Raw genomic sequence first — 11,883 nt, forward strand, 5'->3', positions numbered from 1 at the left:
TTACTGCATTCTTTACCACAGCTCACCTCTGATTCTTGCAGGCAAGAGATATCTGTTCTGAACTATTATATATTTCCTTATGAATATTTAGTGTGACCTTAATTTATTATTAACTCATATGCAATCTTGATAGACTGAGGGATGATGCACCAACCAGGTCACTTATTTCTCTTCAGATTCCAATTGGCAAACATATAATACATGTTTTGGCACGTTTTCCCACAATAATTACATGATGAGTGAGTAGGTGATCCTTTGCAGCTGTTTAAACACATTTGACCACTTGAGCGTTTACCACGAATGCTATGTCAATGTCTACAACCTCCAGTGGTTGAAAGGGGACAATCGAAATTGAATTGCATTTACACATGTATTTAGCGAGGTTCTTGTGATGCATCAACCAAAATGCATCTTCATAAAGGGGGCCAGTTATATATGCTGCTTTAAGAAAATGTGCGGGTTTTAGCACCATGCACTGAAAACTACAAAAACAAACAGAAATGTCTTTCATCATGTGCCATCTTTTTTTCTTTTCTTTTTTTTTCAGCAAAACTGTTTATGAATATGTGGAGTTATTTTATAAATAACGAATTTATGGCCTTTTAAAAAATGAGAGCGAGAGATGGAGCATTAATTATTATTTTTATTAGTATAGGCTATCTTTCCTTCATGTAGGCTATAACTTCAGAGACATTAATTAACATTATGAATATGACAATATGAACACAAAAGCTAGCAAGCAACACAATAGCATAAACATCTCATCATTGCCCTCAAGTAAATTTCGCGAGATTTTCGCGGAGATACAGCGCTGTCACGTGGTACGTGCAACTTTTCCCAGCGCTGGTCAGGATTGGCCAATGGCAGACGTTTTTGATGACTGCATAACTATTTTAAATATTTTCATTGAAATTGGTTTTACAATTGTGACAGAAAGTGTAAGATATAACTCCAAATATAAATAAGTGAACCACGCTTTGTGAAAAATGTAAATGTAATAAGTAAATATTGAGTGTTTGGAAAAATTCAATCAACTTTTTTTTTTTTTTCATGCGGGGAAACACACGGACTCCTGTCGAGCAGCGTTAGCATTATAACCTTACTTATCTTTTACAATCGTAACACAACAGCTACTCACCACCTGTTTGGCTGCTTTATTTACCATTAATATAAACAACAGGTCGTGCTTAACGAGTATGAGTTAGTATTTTGGATTTAAGTCACTAAAGTAAACTTTAGACGGACAGGCTAGCATCTAACTTGCAGCCTGAGCTAACAGCTAAAATAGCTCAGTATGCTAAAAACAACGCACACTTTTTAGATCTTGATTTCCATATCTTACTTTAAGCTGTTGCAATGTTGCTTATGTTTTCCCATCTGAAAGACCAGCCTTATACCGTTACTAACAGCCGAGCTGGAGTAACCGATTAGATTTATGCTTTAAATGTAAATGTTTGTGTTAAAATGGATATCTTGATTAATCATTTCATCAATAAAATGAACGATAACATCAGCAGGCTGCATTGTAATTCATATGAGGGTAAGTAACTGCATTCACAGCTCTTAAACACAATAAATATTTAATATTGAGTTTCTGAAGTAATGTCGTGGGAATGCCATCCATTAAGTTAATACTTGAACATGGAACAATACTAATCATTCAGTACCATGGTGCACAGTAACGAATAATCTAGTATATAATAATTTCTTAGACAAAAAAAATAAAATAATGACTTTAAAAAGTAAAAGCATTTTTCTTGCATAATAAATACATGTAAGTGCACATATTTTAATAATTATTATAAAAAAATTGTATAATATTTTTTCAAGGTAAAATATATTTTGTACATTTCTGTATGCTGTAGTGTCAAATTCTATGATATTTTAAGGTTAACATTTTGAAGCTTTTTTCTTCTTCAATATTATATCAAGACTTTATGCCCCCTCAAAATTAAAAAATGTACTTAATTAAAAAATACACATTTTCATTAAAAAGGTGTATTTCTGAGTTTACATTTTAATCATTTAGCAGATGCTTTTATTTGAGTGACTTACAAATGAGAACAATAGAAGCAATCAAACCAACAAAAGAGCAATAATATATAAGTGCTGTGACAAGTCCCAGTTAGTCTAACGCAGAGCAAGGGTTTTTATATAATAAATAAGAAGAATAAAAAGTAGATAGAATAGAGAGCTAGTGTTAAGAGTGTGAAGTTATATATATATATAGACAGTCATGGCCAAAAATATTGGCATCCTTGGTAAATATGATCAAAGAAGGCTGTGAAAATTATCTGCATTGTTAATCCTTTTGATCTTTTATTTAAAAAATTCACAAAAATCTAAACTTTCATTGGATAATGAGAATTTAAAATGGGGGGAAATATCATTATGAAATAAATGTTTTTCTCTAATACACATTGGCCGCAATTAACGGCACCCTTTTATTCAATACTTTTTGAAACCTCCATTTTCCAGTTTAACAGCTCTAAATGTTCTCCTATAATGCCTGATGAGGTTAGAGAACACCTGACGAGAGATCAGAGACCATTCCTTCATCCAGAATTGGGCCACTAACAACTATTTTTATTTTGATTAATCTATCGACTAATTTATCGATTAATCGAGTAATCTAAACGAGTAATTTCCCGCAAAAAAAAAAAAAATCAACAACTTTACTTAAGAATATTTTATTAAACCAAATGAAATCCAAATTTCTATGAAATTCTTTTTTTAAAGCAAAAGTAAAGTGCAACATAGAGTGCAAGAAGCAAGTGTCCATCTCATAGTCCAAATCACTCAGTACGTTTACATGGACATCAATACTCCGATTTTAATACGATTAAGACAATACTCTGATTAAGAGTCTACCATGTAAACAGAGATTTTTGATTACCTTAATCCGGCTAAAGTCATAATCGAAGTAAACACAAATCGAATTAAGACATGTGGAGTACTCCTATTTTAGTCGCATTATTGAAGTGCAGTACAGACATGTAAACACCTTAATCACATTATTACCGTCATGTAGGACTTTTCGCAGCATTTTGCGACAGGATACACACACGGCAGTAAGAGCTTCAACACCGCCGTCGTCTGTATGCACGTACAAATAATTAACTGCACTTGAAGCTTTCATAAAATTAAAAATTAAACACCCAAAACTGTATATGGCATCATCACGAAGACGAACTATATGTTTATATGTGAATTCTGGAGGAGACCTCGGATAGCGTCGTGTGGTGAGGTAATAACGCATGCCATTAATGTACTCTAATATGTAAAATGGGAACATGAAAGGATTATTCTAAAAGCAACTCATGTAAACGCCTTAATCATAATATTGTCTTATTCAGAATAAGGTAAATAATTAGATTACTGATGTCCATGTAAAGGTAGCCACTGAAATCAAAGTAAATCGGTATTATAGTGTAAGAACGACAATATATCCACATGTTCTAGTCTACTAATAATACAATTATAACCAAAAAACACTTTTTTAAAGGAGTATTTACCAGAAATGTTATTTACCAGAAATTATTCAGGAGAAAAATGTAAATGTGCAGTATCTCTGAAAAAAAAAAAAAAAGAAATAAAATACTTTTTTTTTTAATATAAAATCAATTGGAGATGCTTTTGATTATTAAAATTTAACGGAACCATTAAAATGGAATCCAGAAAATAATGGAAAACAGAATTTGGTAAAGATAAAACTGTAAAACTCAATTAATGATAGGGGTGTGAATCGGCACTGGTTTCACGATTCAGTTCGATTACAATTATCATGTCAACGATTCGATTCAATTCGATATCACAATGCATCACGATTATATCAAATTTATTTTGTGCATTTTTATTAAATTATATAAGCAGGCTACTTTTTAAAATAATTATGTTAATTAATTAATTAATTAATTTCTATTTCCTACATATCAGATGTTTTGTCCTGTTCTGAAAACTGAGTGTTTACATCAATTTCGTATCATAATAGTAATGCAGTGCATTTAACCGCAACCTCGATTGACAAACAAACACAAAGAGCACATGGAAGTCTGTCAGTACGTGAGTTTAGTGCATCTAACACGGACTGCACTCCGCATTTTCTGTGCAATGAAGCCTGCCGTGATTGTCTCTAGCGCACACACGTGCCATTTGCGGGAAAAAGCCAAGCTGAGATTTGAAAACAGAGAGTGCATTTTTAATACTCGCGTGACAAGCGCGTATGCGAATGACGTCATAGGCTATAATCGATTATGGTCCATTACTGCATCGATGCAGAATCGTTCACGTCTGCATCGTGATTCATCCATGCAACGATTAATTTTGACACCCCTAATTAATGAGACAGGCTTTTTGATTAATAACATTTTATTTAACAATTAAAAGAGAGTATAGACAAATGAAAACGGAAAAAAAATGAATTTGGAAATAAAACGGATTTCACAGGGCCCTATAATTATAATAAATTTTTTTGTGGTAATAAAAATAGATGTGAACAATAGCCTTTAAAATTACTTAAAATACATATATAATAGCAATGGTGCGATAATAATTAGTTCAAAAAGCAAGAAATCAAATGGTTTTATTGAACAAAACTGTTAAAATACATAATGTATTATAAACAATAGAGCTAATGTAGATTACAAAGAAAGGCCTGCAGGGGGCGCCAACGGACTGACGATTGTTTTTACACATTACTGTGCGATCTAATCCTTGTTTAATATTGACCAAGCACCATTTAATTCAAATGTCCACTTAATCTTTAATATTTGGCCATTTCATTAGGACAGAAATGCTATAGCCGCTGTAATTAAATGAATATGTGGACATCAAGACGTGTAAACTCAAGAGTGAGGGTTTGAGCTTTTATTTTGAAACCGTGATGTATTCTCCTGTGTTTGCATAGGTTTTTAAATGATTTACTTTACAAATCTGGTGAAATGGCGCACGTTGTGTTCCCAGATGAATGTTATAATAAACCCAAAATCACAACAACATGCAGAGATGGAGTTTGAGACGCTCCACACATGTAAATGATAACAGTTTCTGTGGAGCTACTGTGAGCGGAGCCGCTGTGTGACGCACGTACTTAATCTACACGCATGTAAATAATTAAAGCGCATATAGCCTACTGTATTAGAACTACATCACATATAATTATTTAATTAATTCGTAGCGTTTGTGAATTTACAATTATGCTTAATTAGTTTAATATATCATGTAGCCTTGGACAACAGTCTTAATAATGTGTTTTATGGATTCTCGTCTGTGAAATGCACCACTTCCAGTATTTTGCCGGTTAGTCGACGCCAGCAAAATGAAGTCGACGATTTTGAGTCGACAGCCCTAATCCAGAATCACTCCAGACCCTTTAGATTCACAGCTCCATGTTGCTGCTTCTTCTCTTCAGTTCACTCATGTTCTACAGGGTTCAGGTCAGAGGACTGGAATGACCAGCAGAAGCTTGGTTTTGTGCTCAGTGACCCATTTTTGTGTTGTTTTTGAGGTTTGTGTTTGGATTATTGTACGGTTGGAAGATCTAAGCATGGCCCATTATAAGATTTCTAACAGAGTCAGTCACTTATTGATTTTTTATCTGCTTGTATTTGATAGAATGCATGATGCCATGTGTCTAAACAAGATGTCCAGGACCTCCAGCAGAAATATAGGCCCACAACATCAAAAATACAGCAGTATATTTCATTGTACACATGGGGTACTTTTCATCCCTGTGTTCACCAAACCCATCTTGAGTGTTTGCTGCTAAAAAGCTCATTTTTTAGTTTCATCTGACCATAGAAGCCAGTCCCATTTGAAGTTCCAGTCGTGTCTGATGACTGAATATGCTGGAGTTTGTTTTTGGATGAGCGAGGAGAATTGTTCTTGAAACCCTCCCAAACAACATGTGTTGATGTAGGTGCTGTTTGACAATTTTTTTTTAAGGTTTTCTGACCCCGAGACTCAACTATTTTCTGCAATTCTCCAGCTGTGGTCCTTGGAGAGTCTTTCTAGGGGTGCCAATAATTGTGTCCAACTTGTATTTTAGAAAAACATTTATTTCATAATGATATTTCCCCCCATTTTAAATTCTTATTATCCAATGAAAGGTTAGATTTTTGTGAATTTTTTTAATAAAAGATCAAAAGGATTAACAATGCAGATTAATTTTCACAGACTTCTTTGATCATATTTACCAAGGGTGCCGATATTTTTGGCCATGACTGTATATGTATATATTATATATTATAGCCTTTATCCGTTTCTTGAAGATGGCTAAGGACTCAGCTGCTCAGATTATGTTGGGCAGGTCATTCCACCAGCAGTTAAGGTAAATTAAATTAAGGTAAATCTTTGGGATGGCACTACAATGCCCCGTTCACTTGCAGAATGAAAGCCTCTAGAGGGCACATAAGTCTGAAGTAGTGAATTTAGTAAATGGGGGCAGAGCCAGTGGTTGTTTAATAGGCAAACACCAATGCCTTGAATTTATTACAAAATTTGTCATTTTAGTCATTTTTAGTCTATATAAGAAAAAATTAGCCTAATAGAAAAAAATTAACATCATGTCATTGACAGATATTTGAATAGTACGGTATGTTTTAGTATGTTTTTCACTTAATTTCTAGCGATTATCGTCGATTTGATTGCACATAAACTATTTAAACTAAACTGAGCTAGACAATGACATCTCTGAATTCAATAATGAAATGCCTTTAACTGAAAATTGAGTGTTTAATCTTGTACATTACTGACACTCTATCCTCCAATTTGATACTGTTAAGTGCTTTGACACAATCTGTATTGTTAAAAGTGTGACTTGACTTGTTTAAGTATGAGATTTCAGATTTGTAAAAAAATATTTGCATATTACCAATTAAACCTTTCACTGATATTCTAGTCGTATTCAAGCACGATGGTGAACTTTTGTCTTTGTTAAGCATTATTAGCAATGACTGTGCCTTAATCTGAATCTGATTTCTTGACAGATGATTCAAGAGCATCTAGTCTTCCTGTGCTTAACTCAGGATGTACACCCACGAGCCCAACCAAGAGAAAACACCATGAAAACTCTCTGAATCATCAAAAAGACTCTGATGAAGAACAGATGAACAAAATGAGATGCTTATTAGGATCACATCTGTATGTCTGCTACAGTTCTGTTATTTGCAGTACAGCAAAGTTTCCCATGTTTTGAAATGTTCAATCAGTTTTTCGCACCACATGTATTTTGCATGTTTTTTTCTTGTATTATTTTTAGGAGAAATTCAAATGGAGACACTGGAAATCAGGAGTTATGGAATTATAGTCACACATCTCTGAGTGGGCTTCATAACCATCATGTATTCGCACCTTTCCCCATTTTTGCGGTGGATCAGCCCCTTGAGATGACCAAACACAGCTTGGATCCTACAAGGAGCATGCTTCTAATTCCTGGATCCAGCACAAGTCGCCAGCAGGTCAGACTTATACGATCTGAGGCATTCCTGTGCATTTTTATTTAAACTTTGTTTCTACATCAGTGGTTTCACTCATACAGGATGTGTTGCTAAATGTGTTCCAATGCATTGGCATATAGAATTGTCATATTTCCAAACAGAACAAAATAAGTTACATTCCCTTTATATCAGAATCGTCCATCGGTAATCACCTGTGCCCCTGCCAGCAACCGCCCTTGCAGTCTTTCCAGTTGCCACATGTCCCCTAATAGCTGCACATCTGGATCCACCAACAAGACCAAAGGTACCGTCTGCTAATCTAGCACCTTGAAGTATCAGAAGTGTGTAGTTGGTTGTGTTTAGACTAAGTGACTAGCACTTCATTATCTGCTGTTCTTAACTGGTTATCAGAACTAAGGGTTGGCTACAAGTGTTGGGGTTTGATAGAATTTTTTTGAATTGCTATGGCAGACTTACTTATTTAAAGAAACAGTAACTTTAAATTACTTAATTAAAAAATAAACATTAAAATAAATATAAATATTTATTGTGAGAAATTGAATTCTTGTTTGTAAATGTTACAATTAAAGCTGTCAAGTGATTCAAATTCATACTGTAATTAATTACATGATGTGTCGATTAATTAATATTAACAGTTTATTGAGCGAGTCATTCAATCATTCATTCAACTGATTCATTCTGAAATGAAGCAAGTGACTGTCTCTGCGTTCCACTCCACTTTTAGACACGCACTTGCTAACTTCCCTAAGCATTTCTCCTCGGGGGAATCCCTGCTGCCATTTTGAAGTGTGTTCCAGTTCGTTAAAGGGTTATTTCACTTAGCCTGTTTTTTACTCACCCTCGAGGTGTCCTAGGTGTATATGACTTTCTTCTTTCAGATGAATCCAATCGGAGTTATATATAAAAAATTGTCCTGGCTCTTCTAAGCTCTATCATTGCAGTGGGTGGGTGCTTTTTTAAGACATCAAATAAAGTGCGCGCATCTATAATAAAATGTGCCTCACACGGCTCTGGGGCGTGAATAAAGGCCTCCTGTAGCGAATCCATGCGTTTTTGTAAGAAAAATATCCATATTTCAAATGTAATAAACACTTAACTCTCACTTCCGTCGTACGTGGAAGCCGTTCCGGTGGATGACGGAGGACGTATGCGTCGCGTGCGCGCCTCTGAGATACGCTAGTCTCGCGAGTTTGTTTACAGGTGCAAAGGAAGCAAAGTTTCCTTACTTTAGCAAACTCTTGGTCTTCACTTGGCTTATATTGAAATCCTTCGACATTTTTCTTTACAAATCCTTGGTTTGTGCTTCTAATTCGTGACCGGCGTTTTGTTTTGTTCTTTCTCCGCATTCGTCACTAATCACGCTACGCCTACGTCATCCGCCGGAACGACTTCCGCTTATGACAGTTAGCGGAAGTGAGAGAAAAGTGTTTTTTACGTTTGAAATATGGTTATTTTTCTTACAAAAACGCAAGGATTCGCAACAGGAGACCTTTATTCACGCCCCGGAGCCGCGTGAGGCATGTTTTATTACAGATGTGCACGCTTTATTTGACGTCTTGTGGACTGTAGAACAAAAAGCACCCACCCACTGCAATGATAGAGCTTAGAAGAGCCAGGACAAGTTTTAATATAACTCTGATTGGATTCGTCTGAAAGAAGAAAGTCATATACACCTAGGATGCCTCGAGGGTGAGTAAAAAACAGGCTAATATTCATTTTTGGGTGAAATCAAGCGTAGGTTAGTTCTGGCAGGTCACGTTAGTCAAGCTTGCATCAGCTGACTCTCAGCGGATCCCCATCTACCTATAAGAATACGACACCTATCTAAGCATCCATATATAAGGTCCGTCAGTACTATCAGTATTATTTAGTTTCGGAGTTCAGTGGCACTGATTCTATGTACAATCGTTGATCTTTACGCATAGAGTCTCTCTGTTTGTTTTCTCTTCATCAGCAAACACTGTGTGTGATGACCCTGTGATTGAGGAGCATTTCCACCGCAGTCTTGGGAAGATCTATAAGGAGCCGGCGCCTGTCTCTAACTCCGTGTGCATCACAGGCTCAGTTGATGATCACTTCACTAAAGCACTGGGGGATGCCTGGTTACAGATCAAAGCCAAAGGCAATGGTGGTACAACACCAAATCATGAGAGTCAATGATAAACTAAACCACAAACATAAACCCTGTGAGGTTAGCTCACTACAGAAGTGTACTTAGGACCAGAACCATTCAGCATTCATTCAGAATTCGAAACAGCATACTATTCGTATAGTTTCTATAATATCTTTTCATGTGAATTCAGTTTGAGCTTGTTGAAGCATGCATGACCAGGGGTGGGTGATATGTTGAGATTTTTTTTAGTTTTTGTTTTCTTCAGAACAAAGAAGTATATCACAATAATGAAGATAAGTAAACAGTCAGAACAAAGAAACAAATTTTAAACAAATAAAATAAACACTGCTTAAAGTTTCTGTGGTAGGTCTAGCTAACAGTAGTGTTAAAGTAATAAATACCACAACATTTGAATAAAATACTATTATTAAAAACTGTATAATCTGTACTATATGGGTTAATCATAGATTCATTATTAAAGCTTTAAAAGTGACTCTAAAGTTTAATAACACTAAAGACTGCATTTTGACACATTTTTGTATCTATTTGACCAGTTAGACATGCACATGAATTAAGTATACATACGTTGCTTGTCTGCATTTTGCTCCATCTTGGGGTGCGCGCTAAATTGAGTACTACATTGAGATTCTCACAGCTTATTGAGCTATTAATAACTCATTTTTTATGTCAAGAACATCATGCTATTTATATTATTCATATGTATGCACAGAACCTGACCTCTTCCCAGGTTCTGTGCGTGACTTTAAAACTGTAGTAGTTGGTATCTGTTTTCGATTTTCTTTATGCTCTTCACTCAGATTATCTTTATTTTTGTCATTGACATTATCAAGATAAGCAACTGCTGGGACAGTGTGTTCTATATTTTTCTAACCCGTTTCATGAGATGTGTAAGCAGCTGGCTTGGCCTCTGGAAAGGCACTGACACATGCAGTATCTGGCTTGATTGAGTTTCAGCTCTATGGACCCTTTTCACAGACTGCCATGACACATTTCTGCAATGATCAACAAAACTAAATCTAGCAGAGTGTTAAAGTGTTAACACTGCTGTGATTACTAATACAGCTGCTGTAAATTTGGCATCGGTCTCTCTTTGGATTGCCATAATCCTTCTTTGTAATCCGCTTTTATGGAGTCATGGGAACGCCAATAGTGGACTTTTTTTATTTGCTGTTGTAACAACAACATTAAATAATGTGTTATTGTTTCCCATGTAGATTTACCCTGCTATAGTTAACTACCATGCTGTGGAAATGTAAAAAAGGGTCCATACATGACTAAATGATTATGTGAACACTTACTGATTTGCATATACCAATACCAGTGAATATATTTAATTAAATTGCACATTGACCTGAACATGAATATCCACTGTCTCTATGCTCCAGCTTATTGCCTTCAGCGAGTTATTTGTTTGTTGGTTATTATTATTATTATTATTATTATTAGTCAACTTTTAATAACCAGAACTAAATTTAAATTAGGTAGGTGTATGTGTGTGGTGTCATAATCCAGGATCCACACTAAATGATTTCATTTTCTGATATTTTAACTTTTTTTTTTCCCCTCTTTGTTCAACTTTCATAATGTAAAATATGACAATCATTACGCTGTGCGTGATGAATATATATATAGTTAATCATAGGAAACTATCTTTCATTAACTGTTGTGCATGCTCTTCTTTTTTCCTTGTAATGTACCTGGCGAATATTCATTTAGATGTAATACATGCAAATATGTTGAGCCATCTTACTATGCTAAACTGAAAGCTGTTTAGTGTTGAATTGAACAAAGTCTCACGAGTGTCCCGTTTGACATGGGTTAAGCATTTATATGGAATTTTAAAAATAAATAAATTAAATGGTAATATAACTAATTTTGAAATGACAGTGGCTGTGCCGTTACATTTAAGTGCTGTACTTATTTGGGGGGAAAAAAGAAAGAAAGAAAAGAAAGAAAAAGAAAAACTAATGTAATTTGATTTGTAACTTTGTAACTGTATTTCTTCTTAAAATTACCATTTTCATATTTTTTTTTTTTTTACATCAAATAAAGTCACCTCAAAATAAATAATGTTTTCTGGATCTTTATTCTGCATTCACATTAGATTTAGCCTCAATAACAGAATCCTCTTATAGGATGTAATTTTGTATTGTAATAACACAAAAAATGTTACATTTAGTCAAGTTTACTTTCAAAGGCATCACTGTATTATTACTAATAACCTATGAATGAAACTTCTTAAATGCCAACTTTTTTTAGCAGGTGAAACATTTATTAATGTTACATGAACAG

The 11,883-nt window shown here is 34.7% G+C and overlaps 1 protein-coding gene across 1 annotated transcript; it reads left to right on the top strand.

Annotated features, from left to right (window-relative positions):
* The first annotated feature begins 920 nt into the window (after positions 1-920).
* Positions 921-11,652, top strand: vgll4a (vestigial-like family member 4a). The gene is made up of 5 exons (XM_058763906.1): positions 921-1,540; positions 6,987-7,140; positions 7,259-7,457; positions 7,629-7,740; positions 9,412-11,652. The coding sequence occupies exons 1-5, from the start codon at positions 1,465-1,467 to the stop codon at positions 9,615-9,617; spliced, it is 747 nt and encodes a 248-aa protein (XP_058619889.1). The 5' UTR covers positions 921-1,464; the 3' UTR covers positions 9,618-11,652.
* Positions 11,653-11,883: the final 231 nt, after the last annotated feature.

This window comes from Onychostoma macrolepis, chromosome 23 (genome assembly GCF_012432095.1).
Source record: "Onychostoma macrolepis isolate SWU-2019 chromosome 23, ASM1243209v1, whole genome shotgun sequence".
NCBI classification, from domain to species: Eukaryota; Metazoa; Chordata; class Actinopteri; order Cypriniformes; family Cyprinidae; genus Onychostoma; species Onychostoma macrolepis.